Here is a 19,976-nt window from a genome sequence, read left to right as displayed (position 1 = left end):
CAAATCTGTTGTATTGCTGGTTTTGCCTTTTTAAACGTTTTTTAACAATGACTTAAGCTATAGCCTAAGGTGAGAGACAACACACCTTCTTTGCAAATACAACTCCAAAGGGGAAGGAGCCAGGCATCAATCATCTGAGAACACTACTCAGAGTAGTGGCTCAAAAAACAACCTTAAGGAGAACAGGCATTTACTGATTGTTTCTTATCAATAGGAAAGTCCAATATTTGAAGTCACCAACAATCCACACCACAAATAATGACCTCAGGCAATATCGAGAAAGAAGTAGTTAGCAACCACAGTGGCAGCCCACAGCCTCTTATATTTCACCTGGTGGACAGGCTCTCCAGAAGAAGGTACGAGCTCAGTATCAGCTCCAGCATTTTTCTATCTATCTGTATCATCCAGCAGTCCCTCAGGCAGATACCTTCTGCCCTGTCTTTGTGGGCAGTAACGCAGTGGTTCTGCATTTCCTTTCTTTGCTTTGCCTTCCTAGACTTTCAAGGTGATCTTTTCCTTTTCTTTTTCTTCACCTGCTGTGGTCCCCTCCTTCCTTCCCTCCCTCCCTCTCATTCTCAGCTTTCTCCAATCTGTATGCTGCGTGGAGTGAGACCACCTGGCAGCTCCTCTGCCCAGGGCCTGGGATAACCTCCTGACTCTGCTGAAGGCTTATTATGAGATGATGGGAACAGCTCCAGGGGTCTGAAAAAGACCCAGGTATGCAGAAATTGCCCTAAAGAGCTCAGGGTTTCCCTATGGAGTCCCAGGGACCTGAAAACATGTCCAGAGATGATGGAAATAGGCCCAGAGCATAAGGACTAGTATCTTAGAGAAATGTTAAAGAAAATGCTCTCCTAAAATAATATTTTCCACTTTCTCCAAAAAGACATGAAGAGATAACTGAAAAAATGGTGAGCTTCTTGCTAGGGGTGTCTCTATTGTGATAGCTCTTCAGCAATACGAACTGAGGACCGCTGTGGTACATACTGGGTGATGTGAAGCAGAATGAGCAATCCATTACCAAGCCCTTGCAAGCACATCGTGAATATATTTGTCAGCACATAGGCATTAGTGATGCATGGCTGTAGGAAAGTGTTCTCTTTCTGGCCTGTTGATACAACTAACCACCTAAGCATGAATCTATCAGTTATCCTAGCTGAGGGTTTGTCTCCGAAGCTTCTTCCTGACCTTAGTTGCATGAGTGCGGATCATATCAGAACTTCTCCCGTCTTCTTACAGTGGGGATTTTGGTAGTGGGTGTGGGGTTTCAGTAGGCATTTTTGTTATTTAGATTATGCAAGTAAGGCCTCCAGAGATGGATTCTTTAAGAACGTGGTCTCTCTTTATCTCCTTTCTCAAGATAAGCCAATGCTGCATTCTGCAACAGATGGCACTGTTGTTTGTGTTTAGAGGTGAGTTTTACTTTAATACAAAAGTCCCTCAAACTCTCTTGATTGCCAACAGTCACTTCAGCTCACTAATGGATCCAGTGTACCATGATAGTTCTTTATATTTCTAAAGCCTTACATTTGAATATACTCTAGTATCTATTAGTGAACTGTTAATGGGAAGATTAAACATTTAAGCATCTTAACATCTAAAAAATTAGCAACTTGGCATGTTAAACATCTTTTATGCAGCAGGCATACCAGTCTGAATGTCTGTGTTAGGACAGTTAAGAAAATCCTAAGTTAGGAAAATCTTCCAGGTTATGCTCAATTCTAGAAGAGTTAAACTGGCAAGCTTCCAGGCAGAATTGACATCCAGCTTAACAGTTTAAAACTCAAATTTAAAATCTGAGAGGTCAGTATTTCTTTTGATTTTTGCACCTTTAGATTTAGAGCAGAGAAAATGAGGTAGATGCTCTACATATAATGACATCACATCAGCTTCTCAGATGATGCACTTCTGAATACCAGCCAGCCAGGATGGTATTTAACAGAATTTGATCACTTCACGGGTATTGTCTTTTTGAATTTCTGCCATCATTTAGGCTTGGGTACTTCATATTTGTTCTGAAAATAGACTAGGGTCTGTCTTTGAAAGAAAATTGTATTTAGGTACATTTATTTATTGCAGAGAGAAACAGAAGCAAAACTATAGTTTAATTATGCCCAGCCAGAACACGGTAGCTTGAGAAATGGGAAAATCCAGATGTCAAAACTGTGTGTAGGTAGAGAGAAGTGTGATTTGGGGAAAGTAGAAGTAAAGGACAGGGGTGGTAAATTGTAATCAGTATAGAAAATGTTGGAAGTGTTAACACAGCAGCAACAAAAAAGTCTGAAGGAAACTTGGAGGGCCTTTGGCTTTAGTAGTTAACCTACCTCAGCAAATTAGTTATATGAATAATGGAGTTCTTAATAGATATGTGAATCCACTATGTTGGCACATGGCAACATAAAAGTGTTTATAACTTCCCTATTTGAAATTACCCTATGGAGTTATTTAGATAAGCTTTTGACATTAATGTTCATTTCTTTTCCTTACAGAAAAATTGCTTAAATCTATAAAACTGTATTTTTATTCCTATACTTGTTTTGGAAAAATAGCAACTGATTTTTGTTGTTGTTTTCACTGGTGTCCTTATTATCCTCTGAGCTTTGGCACCACTGACACTTTACTGCTTATTTCAGTGGTAAGTGGGAAGACACTTTTCCGGTCATTGCACAGCAGCTGCAGACAGCCTAAACTCTTTTTCTGCCTTGCCCAAAATTTACAATGCAGATTTTGGAACCTGAATGTGAGTTCATGTCTTCAGATTCTCCTGAATATAAATTCCCACAGCCATTTAAGCCTTCCTGAATGTTTTTTTTTTCCATTGGAAGACTATATTTGGCATTAAACATGCACTTGAAATGAGTATAAAGGAGAGGAAGTATTTTAAATGGCGACAGTAAACTAATTTCTTCTTCTTTCTCTCATCCTTACGACTCTGAACTCACATACACATCATTGGCACTGCTGATTGCATGTGGTATGCTAGCACTTGGGAGGTTAGTGTAAGGGGACGTGCAGGTATTCATATGCTGACAACTGTAGGAGGAATGAATAGATTTAGTCATTATCCACTGTATTATGTAGTACTGCTGAACTGGACCTATGCTGTCCTTCAAACCTCTGTGGAATAACTTGTGTATTGGTTTTGGCTAAAGCACAGTTCTTTTTCCGTCTGGTAATTACATAGGGCCTTATCAGTGTAAATATCAGAGAGTCTTAGAATCTTTACCATCATTTTCTTAATTGCATTCATTCCAAAGGTAAGCAAAGACTGCCCTGAAACACGAAACCCTCACCCAAGGACTGGGGGAGAGGGACAGAGGCAGTGAGGGCAGTCAGAAGCGGCGATCGTGGCTTTGAAGGATGTGGGAAGACAGTCCCAACCCTGAACCAGCACTGAACTGGGGAGGTGATGGGCTGGGGCAACTCTAAAATTTCTCAAAATGTCTGTAAACTACTGTAAGATTTTAACGCCCTCTAGGCAGCTCTAAACCATTGTATACCTCTTCTAAATTCCTCCAGAAGTACTTTAATTAGCTCTGAAGAGCTGTAAGGACCTCTGTATTGCTGCAGTGAGGCAATTGCATCGAACCATGTAATTTACCCAACTCTAACTGGTCTCTAAACCACTCTAAAACTCCTCTAATCAGCTCTAAACTGCCACTAAATGGCTCTAAACATCTCTAATGATTTATTAGCACCTTTAAAATGCCTTTAAACTTCCTATAAACAGCTCTAAAGATCTGAAAAATAACTCCAAATTTCTCCAAAACTCCTCAAAAGCACACTGAGCAGTTCTGAGTTGCTGTAATATCCCTTTAAAGAGTACTAGGGTCCTCTAAACTGCACTAACATCTTTCTAAACCTCCTCTAAACAGCTTTCAGATTAATCTGATCTTATCTAGAACTCCTCTATATTGATCTGAAGATCCCTGAATTTCCTTTAGGCCTCTAAGGACCTCTAAACTCCTTGAAGATGCTCTGAGGTGCTCTAAACCCCTCTAAAATACCTCCAGACAGCTACAAAACACCTCTGATGAGCTCTTAAAGAGCTATTATTACACCCCCTAAATTACACCTTTTAAAATTATTTAACTAATTCTAAAACACTCTAGGGTGCTGCTAAACCAGTCTGGACTTCTTTAAACAGCTCCAGAATACCTCTAAAATGCACTACACTGCTCTAAAACACATCTAAACAGCTCTAAAACTCTTCTAGTCGGCTATAAACAACGGTGAGAAGCTATAAATTCCTCTAAAATCCCTCCTCTGAAAATTCTCTAAACAACACTAATATCTAAAATTCCTCCACACTGCTTTAAGCAGCAGTAAAATGTTTCAAAATAGGTCTCAACCCTCTCTGTCTCCTTGCAACTGCTCTAGAACTCGTTTCTGCAGTTATGAAATGCCTGTTTAGAAAAACAGTGCTAAAACTTCTCTGAAGTCCTCTGAAACTGCTCTGAACAGCAGTAAGCAGCTCCACACCACTCAAAACTGATCTAACTCTTCTAAAGCCCCTGTAAACAGTTCTAAGCAGCTCTAAAGTCCTGTAGAGTGTGCCAAAACTCCTGTAAAGCACTCTAAACAACTGTAAGCTCCTTTACCTCTTCTAAACCTCTTCTAAAAACCTCAGAGCACCTCTAAACTGATCTAAAGCTCCTCTATGTGCTATAAGCAGCACTAATGTGTCTCTAAATACATCTAAAATGCCTCTAAATCTCTACTGTACAACTCTAAACTCCTCTACACAGCTCTAAAATTCCTCTAAAGATCTCTAGGCAGCTCTAAAACCCTTCTAGACCAATCTGTAACTCCTACAAACTGTTCTAAGCAGCTCTAAACCACTTCAAGCTACTGTACAGCTTCTCTCGTATGCTGTCAACAGCACGAAGTAGCTCTAAAACTCTCTTAAAATACTCAAAAATCTTCTGAACTTTCTCTCAATGGCTCTACAGAGCACTGAATTGTCTCTGAACCTCCCAAAATACACTGTTCTTCTGGGGTCAGTACTGCTTAACCTCTTCATTAATGACCTGAATGATGGAGCAGAAAGCACCCTCAGCAAGTTTGCAGAGGGACCTTGACAGGCTGGAGAAATGGACTGACAGGAACCTCATGAACTTCAACAAAGGGAAGTGCAATGTCCTGCAGCAGGGGAGGAATAAGCCCATGCACCAGTACAGACTGGGGGCCACCAGCTGGAAAGCAGCTTGGCTGAAAAGGACCTGGGGGTCCTGGTGGACAAGCGGAACATGAGCCAGCAGCGTGACCCTGCAGTATCCTGCATTAGAAAAAGAGTTGCTGGCAGATCAATGGAGGTCATCCTTCCCCTCTGCTCAGCACTGGAGAGACGCATCTGGAGTGTTGGGCTCCCCAGTAAAGGGAAGACAGGGACTTCCTAGAGTGAGTCCAGTGAAGGGCCTCAAAGATGATCATGGGATTGGAGAACCTGTATTACAAGGAGAGACTGAGAGAGCTGGGACTGTTCAGCCTGGAAAAACAGAAATTACCCATAGGAATGGAAGAGCATAGAGAAGAGGGGATTTCTGGAAGAACGAGATGAGCCTCCAAGAAAAGAAAAATATATGTGCTTTGTGAGAACCTGTTAATAAAGCCAAACCCCAGAGAAAGTGATCGCTTGCATGTGAACAGCCCACAGTGAGCATATTTTGGAGTGGAGGAGGAATACCGCAAACCCAAGCTCCTGAGATTATTGTGTATACGTGAAAAAAGTGCTCCCAGAGCACACAACAACGAGGGATTGTTCTCTCTACTGCAGGCACTGGATGCTCTCAAAACACGCTCTAATGGAAGATCTGAAAGTACACACTGAAGGCAGAATGTTTTATTGCACCTGTTATGGATGGGTGTAGAAACCCAAATGATTTTCCCCAGGAAGCAAACCAAGCCTACAGGAGAGATGCAAGCTGCAGGCATTGTGGTGTACTCAAGAAAGACCGATTGTCTTTTTGGTGGTCAGTCCATATGCACTTATATGGCCTTTCATAGGCTCTTTTCTTCTGTTAAATGTCAGCCACAAATCTCTGCAGGGCAGTACCTTGTTTTAAGAGGTGCTGGTGGTCAGATCTGCTGGGAGAAGATTTGAATTCTGGACCAGCTGCAGTTCTGGTGGGATGGAAGAGGATTGTGCTGGGCACAGCTGCATTTCTGCCGTGGGGCCCAGACTCTGCACCGCACGTGGTACACATCTGGTAAAACCACATGTTGGAGAAGAAAACAAGAGCCACATGGGCTGCATGCGGGGAGTGGCTGTAACTCCCCGTGAGCCATTGTTTTCTGCTTGCTTGTCACAGCCTGACCTCCATTTGCCTTTCTTACACAGAGGCATGGATCTTCCCAGCTCCCCACGCCACGTGTCCCAGAGCCAAGGCACTGCACTGGCGTTGGGAGTGCTTCCAGCACCACACTGGAACAAGAAGGAGGCAGAAGATGAGGAAACGTGGAGCCAAGGCCTTTCCTGGTTGAAGTCCTCATGCTGTCCTGCAGCCCCCACAACGTGAGCTGCACCCAGGTCGTGGTGGTGTACGTAGTGGGGCCAATATGAAGCAAGTATTCCCCTTAACATCTCATTTCTGTGCATCTCATGGCTTTTGGTTTATGGATGGTTTTTCTATTCATACATTATATGTTTATATGTTATTGGTTTGAGTTTGCTTCCTCACTTTCCGCAACGAGCCTTTCGAAATCCTTCTCATTCAATGGTACTGAACTGCAGAAAATCTGTTTTTCTTTCTATTGCACCATGCAGTTGATGTGTCTCTCTAGCAGACAGCTCCAGGGGGCATTTTGACGCTGCTAATCACAGCAGTAGCATGAACTCTCTCTCGTGCAGCTCCGGAGTGCATGGGTAGACAACCTAAGGGGAGCTGATCTTGTCTGAGTTGCTTCAGCTGCAGACATGCTTCTGGTTTGCAGCCAGGCTTCCCTCATTATTTTCAGCCATCAACAAAAAGATATCCCCTTTTTTCTACAGTGACTTGTGCCTGGGCAGAAATCCCTGCTGAAATTCATAGAGCTGTTAACCAAACGCTCCCAAATCTCCAGCCCTGGTGCTCTGCAGTGCTGCTGTCCACCTTGGCTACAATAGGTACCATTCCTCCAGCAAAATGTGCGGTAGAGCCGGGTGTCTCCTCAGACGTGCAGCCAGCTCTTTTACCTTTCCACCCCGTTATTTATTTTTAAAAGTTTATTTCTTTATTTTTAAAAGTTTGCAAATAATGATTAATAATCCAAACAAGCCTTAGCTTTTAAGCATGACTTGTAGAGTGTGGGTTATGGGAGACTGCGGGGATTGTGGCTGTTTTAATGGGTCATCAAAGGAAGCCGGGGAGAAAGCAGACGAGGGGCGATGAAGAGGTGCTTTCTGTGGAGCGCTGTCAGGTGATGCCGGCTTCCTCCGCCCTTCAGGCCGGCGGCAGTCCGCTCCTGCCTGCTCAGCGGTTTTTTACATCGCAGCATTTAAACGTGCGTGGAGCCTGCTAGAGCAGAGCCGGGGCGGCCCGCTCAGTCCGGAGCAGCCACCGGCAGCCGGGCCGGGCCGCGCCTCCTTCCGCCGGGCCGGGCCGAGGGCGGAGCGAGGCGACGCGACGCGACCGGCGGGGCCGCCCCGAAGGCGCTGCGGAGCCGTGCCGGCCGCCGGCGAGGTGAGGGGGTGGTTGGGGGGGAGTTTGGGGGCGCCGTCGCTGCCCTGCGGGACGGCCTCAGCCCGCCCTCCCCGGGGCCGCCCGCCCGGGCGGGTTGGCCCCTCGGCTTGGCCGGGTGCTGCCCGCGGGCCTGGCGGGTCGCTGTGGTCTGCTGGGGGTGGCAGCGTGAGGTTGCCTTTCTCGGGGGAAGAGCCCGGTTCTCTGCAAAACTGTTCTCCCTTCCAAGCTGCCAGGCGTTACCAGGTGTGTGCTAGACCATAACCTATACGTGGAAAAGGAAGGGTAAAATAGAAGACGTCTTTGAAATGTAACTGCACCTGGGGCTCCCGGTCCTGTCCTGGGATGGTGCTGGCTGCAATAAACTGCTCTTTCAACAACAAGAAGTCAATTCTCTCTAACCAAAAATAACACCCTTGCAAAGTCCACTTCTTCTGAACTTTGCCTGTTGAGCTTTCTTGTTAACAGAAGTTAGTTGAAACTCTGCTTAAATAAAGATGGGAATCATGTTTATCTCTTCCAAACAGCTCAATGACACCTGGAAAGAAGTTGCAGGGTCTTGTAGCTGCTACAATCACTCCAATGACTCCTGATGGGTGAGTATAACCCTGTATCACAACATGGCATGTTGTCAGAATTGCACTGCTTACTGCTACCTTAAAACCCTGTCTCCCTTCTTTCTTATTTGGAACTACTCAGTTTTGGTTTTGTTTTTAAATCGGATCTCTCATGGGATGGAGAAACTACTAGGTTGGTCTGGCTAGCACTAGAGTGGGTTCCCTTAGCCTCCGCATTCTCCTGTTGCCCAGCAAGTGCTGCAGGTCTGGGTTTGGAGAGTCTGGGTCAGCCTCACATCTCTTTTTCTACTGCTTTTGTAGGTGTAAATTAAATCATAGTAAGGTTATACGCATAGAGTATTGCAGTATTTTCATGTTTGTTAAGGCAAATCACAGTCCTAGTTAAAAAGAGCTTGAGAGCTAGAAAATAATTGTCAAAATCTGATGTCCTTTTAGACTTTTCTGTACCCTAGTTAACTCGTGCATGCAATTCACATGTATATATGTATGCATGGAATTAGTCTAAACCAGAAGAAAATATTGCAAGGACTGCACAGTTCTGAAAATAACATCAAATCGAAAGTTGAAATTCAGCCTTCCTCAAAGCAGTGACAGTAAACAGATGTCCTCCCTACTGCATCTTGATGTTGCAAGACAGAGTTGTTTGGAGTCAGCAAAGGACCCTGAGCTTCTCTGGTGGGGGATGCGTCAAGATCTGTATATGTTTCTGAGGGAGACAGTGGAGATTTGCTAGTACAGTCCTCTGAAAGTGAGCCTTTACTTTTGAAAAGTGCTGTAAAGTGTGGTACTGTCTCAATCAGAGAATTCATTTGCATTGCAGTCACTGCTTCGTTTTTTGCTTCAAAGGAAACTTCTGATTTTCATTTTTTATTACTACTCAAATTTATTGCAACATGGTATTTGGAGAGTGATCTGGGCGCACTGCCTGGAATGCCTGGCCCTTGTAAGAAGATATGTTCTGTGAAAGCAGCTATGAAATTTTGGGTGATGTGTGAACCCAGTCAAGGTCCCAGAATTGACTCCCAGACTATAGGGTCGGTCTGTATGTTTGACAAATGAAAACAATGGTGAAATATTATACACTGATAAACAAAATAAGTCTGTCCTGCAGGGAAGATAAACCTAGAATTCAATTTCCCCTATTTGTCAGGGAAGTCTGTTGCTTTCCTCATCCTTTAATGAGAGAGAGAGAGAGGTCAAAGTCACATCCAGCAGATGCCATTTTACGGTCTGCGTCCAGCACTTACAAGTATAGTTTAACTATTTGCCAGCACTTGCACAAATATCTTTGTGCTCTCAAGAGGACTCCTGTTTCCCTCAACAGTCAAAAAGGTTTGACTGCCTCTTGTTCTCTCGTATCTCCGCAAAAAAGCCCTTTGCTGTGTCGAGCCTGCAGTAATTATCAATTGAGATAAAAGGTTGGAACAGTGAACTACTTGTCAGGAGGAAAGGAAACTGGAAGAAAGAATTCAGAACTGAACTGTTACCTGAAATGTTAAACGCATGCTGAGGGTATCATACCTTGGGATAATTTGTATGTGTACAAATGCAAGGCTTCAAAAATACATGTCTTTTTTTGTTTTCTTAATCTCTAAGTTTAATATATCTGTGGGTGGAGACTTATGGTTGCTGAGGCTTCTAAGGTTGCTGCGGTTCCTTTCATTTCAGACAAATTAACCTTTCAGTGATTCGTCAATATGTGGATTATCTGGTAAGCGAGCAGAACGTGAAGAATGTTTTTGGTAAGTGTTTTTTTGACAAACTGTGTTACACCTCTTTTGCTCGGATGGCAACCCTATGATATCTTGCCTGATAAGATCTGTAGTGGGAGGGACTGTGGATGTGGGATCATTCTAGACATTTATACACACCAGTGGAGAGGGTGTAAGTGATACTTAGGGCATCTGCTTTTGCCTACACCCCATTTCTGTGTGGGATAAAATAAGCCTTGCCTTCATACAGTGACATTTCCAGAGATGAATGGATAATGCTGTCTTGGCAGAGAAGACTCAAATGAATGATTCTCCCCTTTGCCTGGGCAAGATACAATAATCTGATTAAAAGACATCAGCTCAGGAGACCAGGGAATTCAATGGGCTCATCAAAGCCAAATGGGCTTCTTTAGGAGACCTGCGGTGCACTGGGTGATACCGAGGTGGTCACTGCTCCCATCTCTCTCTGTTCTGCCTCTGTCTCAGGGACTGCTGCGGGGGCAGCAGGGATGGCTGGATAGAGAATACAGCATCTGCTAAACCACTTTCATTCACAGCCTGGCGTAGATAAGTAAGCTGAAGTCAGTGATAAGATTTTGGTTCAAAACTTATGTGGAAAGAGTGCCAAAACGAAAAGTGGAGCATAGCAGTGACTTCAGCTATCCCAGTTTAATCTGTTTGTTTGTGACTGAACATACTGATGTCTCATTGTTTCCCAGGGGTGCTTTAGCCTAGGTAGGACATGTGGTTCCACTCACGACAGAGACACCAAATTTCAGGTCAGGCTGTTTCCTTGGGGTGGAGGATAGGCAATCACTCTGCCTGGCTAGCTGGGCGTCCCTTTGTGCACTTGTCATAGCCTGACTGACTGCTGGGAGAAGGAGGTAGCATCTGCTGGGGTGGAGGTGCTGGGGGGCAGTTTCACAGCTTCAGCAGCTGATTCTGCCTCCTCCCTCTCACCGCTGCTGATCCTGAAACACTCAGGTTTCTGACACAAGCATTTAGTGATGATAACACTGCAATCCCCATGCAGATGCTGGTGCAGACCATCGCTATTTTAAAATGAGTTTGGGGGGAAAAATATTTCTGTGTAATATCATCAAAAGCGTCAGTTCTTGTCTTCAGTAAACCAATGCATGTAGGCCAGGCCTCAGCAAGTGTGTTGTGTTGTGTTGAAACAGTGAATGGCACAACAGGAGAAGGACTGTCCCTTAACATCCAGGAGAGGAAGCAGTTGGCAGAAGAATGGGTGTGCCAAGGAAAAGACAAGTGAGTAGCTGAGAGGGAACAGGGGATTCCAGATCTTGTGTTATGATATAGGCATGCCTGGTGCAAAGCCACATCTACTGATGGACTTTTTTTTTTTTTTTTTGGAGTATTTTGTTGTTGGGCTTTGTTCCCCACATCATTTATCTTAAGTCTGCATTTTTGTCACTGCCAGTTAGCTGGTGTCCCCTCCCGCTGCTTAGAGAGCTTGTAAGAGTCCTTTTCTTTGATACACTGAGGGGTAGGGGGACAAAAAAGGGCTCTGGGGGGAAAAAAAGGGCTGTGCCCTTTGCTTCTTCCTGAGAAGAAATAAAAGTAAAGAACAGTCTGCCTATTTATGCCCTGTGAGCATTTCTGAACCTTTTAATATATTAATTAAATTATTTGTTATGGGGGAAGATGAGGTATAAAGGGCTTAAGTGCTTCCCTAAAGGTGCAAAGTTGGTGGCAGAAGGAATTCAACCCAGATCTTTAGCTGTGTATCTAATTGCATAACCGCTCTCTCTCTCTCTCTCGTACCTGTCATGGTCTTGTATCACTGTTGCCTTCTCCTTAGCTGCTATGTCGGAGAATGTGGAGAGGAGGAGGTATTTTGGGTGAGAAGGATAGTGAGCAGAAATAAACTGGTGCGAAGGCTCACAGTCTGTATGGATATAAAGGAGAAACACAGAAATGGGACTGACGGACTGGAACCTGGGAGATTCCCTTGGCAGGAGCAGACAAGCAGTCAAAGGTGCTGTAGTGAGGTTGAACTCTTCTGATAGCTCTGCAGAGCAATAGGTTTAGAAAGCAAAGATATGCTTTGATAGCCTTTCCTATTCCCAGCTTCCCCTTAAATCCTTAATGTCTTAATTTTAACATCCTAATAAAATGCTAAGATTTGTCCCTCCTGACAGCTTTGCAAATACGACAGCGAGGAGTCACATGATTCATATTTGCAAATATGTTTTCTTTTTTCCACCACCAGCTGCTTGCTGTTGTCGGTATTTTCCCTGTGTGTCTGCTCGTCAGGTCAACACAGGTTCAAATCCCTTTTAGGTTTAATCTAGCTCAGTGAAGTCCTTGTTCTGTGGCTCCCTGGTCTGAAGCTAGTCATTTTGGCAGACTGGTATTTTTCACCATCACTGAAGCCTCCCCAAACCTTCTGAATTTGTTCTTGTGCAGATTGGATCACGTGATCATTCATGTGGGAGCATTAAGTCTGCCAGAGTCCCAAGAGCTGGTGTGTATATATGATTCATTTTCACTGTATGTGTAGTAAATATAAAGCAGATGTACCTTCAGATACTTCCCATTCTCTCTTTTATAGGCAAGACACGCAGCAGCCATAGGTGCTAGTGGTATTGCTGTAATAGCCCCCTTCTTCTTCAAACCCACAAACAAGGGTGAGTAGGTGTGACTGCCAGACCTGCTGAGGCCTTTTATATTGCCCTCCAAAGCTTTATCATAGATAAAGGATTGATGCCAACTTCTTTCTTTGGAAAATATTCTGCTGATGATGTTTGCACACCTGTCATGTCTGGCGCCATGCAAAAGCAAAACCTAGAAGAAGCATTTTTTTAAAAGATGTGAGATATCAGAATTCTCCCAGTAAGAAGTGGGAAGGATGTCTTTTGGGATGTATTTTGTTAGCCTCTTGTGAAAAGAAGAGTTGCTCATGGAAAGAGTAGTTAACTGAATAGATAGTATGGAGTTCACGCTTGATCTGGGCCACGCTAGGAAGCAGTTGGTTCCATGCTGACCCTTGCTGGTCACTGACCAAGTTGATAAACTGCTGATATACAGGCGTGCCTCTTGTTACTGAGGTGATCAGGTTTGGTTCTGTGCACCTAAGGCTACATAAAACTTATAAATTGAGTGTTTTGTTTTTAGTATCATGAACATAACATGAAAGAACCACATGAAGTGGAGGTTTCATAACAGAAATGTTAAAATTTCTCTGAATGAATTATGGATGGAAATGTTCATATGAAAGCACCAGAAGAAACTGGAGTGGATTGCCAGAATGGCTGGTATTGACAGCCAAGGACACGATCAGTGGCAATCAAACTGGTAAGCACAGAGGAACAGCACAAAGATCAGCAGAAGACCTTTGCTGATAGTAGCAGGATGGCAGTGAGGTTTCAGCCCACTGCTCTTCCTGCTATGCCAATGGGAAGATTGCCTAAGATTTATGAAGGATGCAGTGAACAAGATTCTCGGGAAGAATGTTGACCATAATACCTCTTTGATTCCTAAAACAGTACAAAAAAGTTGTCCAAAAACCTGTTCATCATCACCATTGAGCAGTACCCCAGGGAGATGAATGTGAACTTGATCCCTTGTTCTCTGTGTTGCACACAAGTGATCCTGGTGAGACCACTTTGGCATACAGGTCTTGCAGTGTGCATGTGAGAGCATACATGAGTTTCATCTGTAAGAGAATGAGTATGAGTTACTGAAATCGGTTTGGTTTAAATATTGTCTTTGCCTTCCCTAAGGTCTTCCACTGAGTTTTGTTAGATTTGAGGTTTTTATGAGACTCGCTGCGTATGGTATGCAAGCTGTAGATCACCTCTCCACATACCCTGGCTGCTGTGAATCTGAACTGTCTTTCACTACGGATAGTTTCCTTCTCTTAATGGGGGTACTTGCTTGTTTTCTTCCAGATGAGCTGATTGCTTTCTTACAGCAGGTTGCATCTGAAGCTCCTGCGGTTCCATTTTATTACTATCACATTCCTCCTCTGACGGGTGTGAAGGGTAAGTACTGCTTAGTCAGCTCTTCCCGAGCCCATAGGCTCATAGCAACCCGAATAATCCCAGTGGCTGGTGTGATTAGTCTACCAGCCTAAACCAGGTATGTGGCCTCTGTTCCCATCACATGCAAGCTGTAGCGGAAAGGATCCTTTCTGAAAATGGGAGGTGAATCCAAGACTGGAAAATAAATTGAATTCCTCTTCATTGGAAAAAAAAGTCACAGCTTATGAGTACTGAACAACTGGGATGGAGGAGGTGATGCTAACCATGGCCTTGCAATTACTGTGGACCAGGCTAGGTAATTGCCTTGGATAAGCATAGTTGAATCCTGATTTTTTTGCAAGATAGTTACCACCATCTCTCTTGGTGTACACGGACTGCATAGTCATGTTTGCTAGTAAATTACATGTGAAACCACGGTGCTTCTCAAGTCGTCTTATTTAGCAGAATAATGAGGAATAGAATACAGATCTTCGGTTACTTGCTCTAGACAGCAGGTTATGTGGTGTTTCTGGAATTATAAATTTATATTTATTCTTAAATATGTTGTTGCCAGTTTGTTCCTAAACTTCCACTTATCCAGAGTTTTTGCCTTCTGATCTGGTAAAAGGAATGCTTCAAAGAGGGCGGAAAGGTGTCTTTTGTATAACCCTGGGAAGTAATCACACTGAAGTTGTCTTACTGGTTGTTTTAGAGCTATATAGTTTACTAGGCTTAGGCCAAAAGTGAACAACTTGTAAAATAGTAAGTCTCCCTCTTGGGGACAAGACAGGGAAATCTCCCAGAACAGGGGTGTGCTTCTTCATATGAGATTGCTGTTCTGCACAGTTTGTGTTGAAGAGTTGCTGGATGGAATAAAAGAGCAGATCCCCACCTTCCAGGGTGTGAAGTTTAGCGACACGGACCTCTTGGACCTTGCGCAGTGTATAAACAAGAATGAGAGAGAACAGTTTGCATTTCTTTATGGGGTGGATGAGGTAAGAGGCTCCTCTTAAAAAATGATTTCTTCTATGGCATTCTCTTGCTTCAGCCTTGGGGAAAAAGTAACCCTGGACATTCAGTGCCAGGTAGTTTTGCTGCTCCCTCCCACCACCCCTTTTTTTTCCTTTATTTTGTTACATGAAGTAAAAATGTTTTTCTTTCTCCCCCCACCCCAAACTAGCAACTGTTGAGTGCACTGGCAATAGGGGCAGATGGAGCAGTTGGAAGGTCAGTATGGCTTGGACTCCTTCCCCTCGACACACACACACACACACCTTATTGTTGTATCTTCCACTATCTACACAGTATTTCTCTGTCTTCTGTCATGGCGATGGAGGATTTTGCAGGGTAAGGCTGTACAGTAGCAAGCAGACAGACAAGCTAGCTCCAGTGCTAGCAATGGGACAGTTGTATAATCTGGGATTTTGGAGTATGTTAGTTTGGGTTATTATTGCTGCAGTCTGTAAGCTGACCCAAAGGTTTCAACATATTTCTTTATCCTCATGGCAACTTTTTGAAGTAGGGAATCCCTTTTATCTTCGTTATATGGGTAAGGAATCAAAACCCAAAAAGGTTAAATTCGTTTACCTTAGTTCACATGAGAAGTCTGTGAGGTAAAGGGCCCTGCTGAGTTTTACTTATGATTTGTCTTCTTGCCCTTCATACAAGGCTGCTTAGATGAATTACTGTGTGATACCTGTGTTCTTGAGTAGATGATCCATTAAATGAACAAGCAACTGGAAAATTAAGTGATTTACTTTCTGTATTGCCTAATTGTTTCTTTTTATTTTTGATTTTGAAAAGCAGTTCCATTTGGAAAGAACTTGGAAGAGAATCTGCTCTCTACACTCTTCCGTAGGGCTTGGCATACTTCAGATGCTTGACAGTCTAAACCACACATAGATTGCATGAATCTCTATCATAATAATGGCATTCTTATAATGTCAACAGAGAAAGCCTGTGGCTATGTCTTTTGTTTCAGTGGTTCTAAGCTCCCTCTTTGCATTTACTGATTCTATTTTTGGTTTGGGTTTTTTTGGCAGTACATACAACTATTTAGGCCAAAAAACCAATCTGATGTTGCAAGCCTTTGCAAAGCCAGACCTCGCGTTAGCACGGAAGTATCAGGTACAGTATCTTTACTGTCCCCACTAGGAGCAGCCTTCTTTCTCCTCTAGCTTTACTGGGGCTGTTTTCCATGTGGTTTTGTCATCCATCCCTGAAGTAGCTTTATTAAAGCAAACTTCTTTCAGCTCCAACCTCCCTGCTTGTTACTCATCTCTCCTCACCTTTTTGACCAGCCCTTAACTAACTTTTAGCCAAGATCTGCCTTACTTACCCTTCAGCTCTCTAATCTCATCTATGCAGAGCGAGCAATGGCCTGACCTTTTTCCTTGAACAAGCCCACAATGGCCAAGCCCCTTGGCTGGGAATATTCTGGTGATGCCTTACATGATGTAGGGCAGAAAGCCATCCCAAAGCAACTCTGCCTTGACGTCTCTTGGTCTTGGGCAGCTTGAAGATTTGTGAGGAGTTCTGAGTAATCAGTATACAATCTATAGCCAGTGGTTTTATGGGACATCTGAGGCATCCTTCTTTTGTCTTAAAATAGAAGTGACTTCAGGATGAAAGTCTAAAAGATGTCTGAGAGATGATCTGCTCTGGGAAATCTCTTCACTAGGCAGTGGATATTCAGATTTGTAAACCTTTAGAGCTGATATGAAACTTACCAGTGTTCTCAGACTGCTTGCGGTGAGGGACAGCTTGAACATGAGTGATAGATTGAGAGGGAGTGATGGTTTTCTTACATCCATCCCTCCCTTCCCTATTCTAATGTAATTCAATTAGTATTTCCCATAGACTGGCCAGGTGGCCAAGGGCTTTTCTCAAAGCTGTACAACAACTGTATAAGATGTAAATATCATAATAGCTGTAGGTGCTTTTACATCTTAAAATTTGAAGGAGTTAATAAACTACTGTCTGTCTTTTCTAGTTTCTCACTGGGGAATTTCTCAACTTTGTCATCAAACTAGGTAAGTCCTACACTGCCTGTTTCCCTTGTTATATCTAAAAATGCAGACTTGGTCCTCCAGAAACTTTCATGTTGCTGTACCCTCAGAACTTCTTTCCTGAAAGATTTCGCAGTGAGAAATGTTGCACGTGCCATTTCCCGAGTTAGTAGCAGCTGGGAGCTCAACAAAGGGAGCTGACCAAGCATCCCTGACAGATTCCACTCTCACTTCCTTCCTCCTTCTGTGAAATCTCACAGCTTTAAAGCTGTGACTCTGTGACTTACCCTTTTTCTTATCCTGACTCTTTCTGTGGGTTGGTTTTTCTTGTTCTGTCTCCAAAAGCTCATTTCTAGCTTTGTTTCTAGAGAGTCATTTTTCTGAAATGGTGGTACTCCAGTAGAAAAACAGCTCTGATTACTTGTCTCTCCTGCCTTGCTATAATTTAAGAGTAGCTCTGTTCAAGGCTGTACAAGGCCAAAGCATTTTAAAATGGAATGATTTTTAGAAACAAAACCAAGTTTTAATAAAAAAACCAATTAAAACCAACCAAGTCAGAGTAGCGTAGGGAGACTGAATGGGACATTTCATGGTTTTCACTTAATGAAGAGAACTGTTCACTGTGTTTTTGCTATACATACACAAGCCCCAATGAATCTAGCTGAGCTTTAGTGCTTGGTTGTATTCCTTGGGTTAAAAGTCAGAGGAAATGCATCATTATTTAGCCTTATAAGTAAAGAGGGAAACACTGAATTTCCAGAGGTACATAAGGAGACTTGAGCTGTGGACAGAGAGGCCTCCTGAAGTTTCCCATGGTGGTTTAAGCTGGTACCCCATGTCATTGTCATACGTCAGCAGGATGTTACTACTCCCAGGGCTTTATTTTATGTGAGTCTGCATCGGGGGATAGCTATGAGGCTGCAAAGATTGGGTTGCTGGGATGACGAATTGGCTGGGATAGCTCAGCCTACCAGTGAAGGTAAATTGGAAGTAGCCCTATTTTTGCTTGGTTTACCTACAGAGGACTCACAACATCTTTCTATTGTCAGGGCTGCATGGCAATACATCTTTGGCAAGGGGAAAGGAACACACACAGAGCCCTGGTTATCTGTAAAACTGACATAGTAGTTTGTAAAGTGCATGTCTAAGAAAACACTCTGCTTGGTATCTTTAGGAGGGAAATGATGATGGTGTAATATATAAATAAATGTAGTAAGTAGACATAGTTTTTACTGTAATGTCTTTCCTGTCTGCAAGTATGATCATCTCTTCTTTTTTACACTGTTCTCACTTCTGAGAAGTGCTTCAAGCCTGGCTTATGCCAGATTACACAAGAACTGTGTAAGCAGCTATGCTGCTGCTTTTATGGACACCTGTATAGAGACTGCTTTAAGCAAAATGAGCTGTAAATGACCTGATTTTGCTTTTGTACTCCCAGGTTTTGGTGTTGCACAGACTAAAGCTGTAATGACTTTTGTTTCTGGCATTCCCATGGGACCTCCGCGGCTTCCGCTTGTTGACGCCTCCGAGGATTTCATCGTCAAGGCCAAAGCCAAGCTGGATAGCATTGTGTGGCCTGATGGCGACTCATGTTCACTTCTGTGTCGATCTGGAAGTGGAGGCTCCTCTTCTGGGAGTCACTGTCACTCATCACATTCCCCACATGATGGGCTGTGACTTCTTTCAGGGAATTGGCAATGTGCCTGAGCCCCTTCCTGTTAAGGGCTGGCCTTGTTGGCACACGTGTAGCTGCCTTTTTGTGTAACTTGACTCTGCTCCCCTGGAGCGCTGCACATCCCAGGACTAGCTGGTATCTTTTAATAAAATATTAAAAAAGCAGATTTTCCCCAGTTGAAGGGTCCTGACTCCTTTTGTCTAGAAAGGAGGAAGGTCTGTCTTTACCCTCTCTCCAGCTAAATCATGTTTTGTCCTCTCCCTTCATAAGTATCTCCAGCACTACAGTGTGTTTTTTAAACATGTAGTTTTTAAACATCTAGTTGCTCAGATGGGTATTTTACTGCTTGTCACAAAGTCAATGGGACACCAACTATGTATGTAAAATCCAGTTTTTGTCTGATCTCATTGTCTTTGTGCACCTCCACTTAATGCAAAATTTAAAAAGACTTTTGCAACAGAAAGCTTTTGGCTCTCTAATGAGCAGATATTTCTCCATCTTTTTCCTTGCAACAAAAGTGAAGGCAGAATAGAGCTGTACGTTTTTGTATTGCAGTGCAGAATACTGTCTTTACATGTTAGAAAGTCATCTGCTGTCAGATTGAAAGGCCCTCTTTTGCACCCTGGACTTAGCCCTCTCCACCAGCTCAAGCTCTTATTGTTTGATAGTATGTGTAGGTGACAAATCCGAGGTCCCGTGCCCTTTACCACTTGGCCCGTACCTCCTGACAGCACTCCTGCATGCAAAAATGATTGCACGGGATGTTTGGAAGAGAGAAGGGGAAACGTGGAGAGGCACGTTGCTAACTTTTCATAACGCAAGAGCATGGAAAATTCTACTAACTTCCTCTCGCTGTGTAACCACTGAACAAGAAATACACAATAATAAAGGCTTCCTTTCCCCCTGCCCCTTGAATTTGTAAGAAATTAAGGAGAGCTCTTCTTTGGCAGGTAAGGGTAAGAGCGTGAAATCATCCCGGGGTGCTGTGGGCATCTGCAGAGGTTTTCTCTGCACCATCAGCGCGACAGGAGCAGCCGAGGCCTGCGGGCAGGTGCACCGCCCTGCCTGCGGAGTCCCTTGTCCTCTGAGGACACGGGGATCGCTTGCTAGGCACTTGTTAAAATAAATCTTAACGCTGTCATGCTAATGCTGTGACTCGCTGAGTATTTCAGTACAGGGCACAGGTAAAGGGCGCGTAGATAAGGGGTGAATTTTTCTAACAGGCCCCAATACTGTGCTCCAATCTATACTCTGTCTAGTCCGGGAGCGCTTAGTGTCGCTGAAGCCCTTTCGTGGTACTGAAGAAGACGAGCGCTGCCGCTGCTATCGCTGGCTGCTCCCGCCCTGGGGGTTTGGGCG

At 43.7% G+C, this 19,976-nt stretch overlaps 1 protein-coding gene across 3 annotated transcripts; it reads left to right on the top strand.

The window, feature by feature from the left end:
* Positions 1 to 322: 322 nt before the first annotated feature.
* Positions 323 to 19,523, top strand: NPL (N-acetylneuraminate pyruvate lyase). Of its 3 annotated transcripts, none has more exons than XM_076339606.1 (13): positions 323 to 356; positions 8,186 to 8,254; positions 9,905 to 9,978; positions 11,130 to 11,217; positions 11,771 to 11,947; positions 12,379 to 12,436; positions 12,524 to 12,599; positions 13,863 to 13,955; positions 14,781 to 14,929; positions 15,115 to 15,161; positions 15,977 to 16,061; positions 16,927 to 16,966; positions 18,381 to 19,523. In XM_076339606.1, the coding sequence occupies exons 2-13, from the start codon at positions 8,190 to 8,192 to the stop codon at positions 18,617 to 18,619; spliced, it is 1,191 nt and encodes a 396-aa protein (XP_076195721.1). In that variant the 5' UTR covers positions 323 to 356; positions 8,186 to 8,189; the 3' UTR covers positions 18,620 to 19,523. The 3 variants fall into 3 exon arrangements, with proteins under 3 accessions (XP_076195721.1, XP_076195720.1, XP_076195722.1); XM_076339605.1 differs by lacking the exon at positions 323 to 356 and adding an exon at positions 7,618 to 7,661; XM_076339607.1 differs by lacking the exons at positions 323 to 356; positions 11,771 to 11,947 and adding an exon at positions 7,618 to 7,661.
* Positions 19,524 to 19,976: the final 453 nt, after the last annotated feature.

The sequence above is a fragment of the Aptenodytes patagonicus genome, chromosome 5 (assembly GCF_965638725.1).
Source record: "Aptenodytes patagonicus chromosome 5, bAptPat1.pri.cur, whole genome shotgun sequence".
NCBI lineage: Eukaryota > Metazoa > Chordata > Aves > Sphenisciformes > Spheniscidae > Aptenodytes > Aptenodytes patagonicus.
Note: the sequence above shows the minus strand (reverse complement) of the source record. Positions and strands in the feature narration are given on the sequence as shown.

What these genes read in the sequence shown, in the direction of transcription:
- NPL (XM_076339606.1), top strand. Translation starts at nt 8,190, where the DNA reads ATGACACCTGGAAAGAAGTTGCAGGGTCTTGTAGCTGCTACAATCACT. An exon ending in TGCCAGAGTCCCAAGAGCTG is followed by an intron (nt 12,437 to 12,523) that starts GTGTGTATATAT and finishes TCTCTTTTATAG; the next exon opens with GCAAGACACGCAGCAGCCAT. An exon ending in GCAGATGGAGCAGTTGGAAG is followed by an intron (nt 15,162 to 15,976) that starts GTCAGTATGGCT and finishes TTTTTTTGGCAG; the next exon opens with TACATACAACTATTTAGGCC.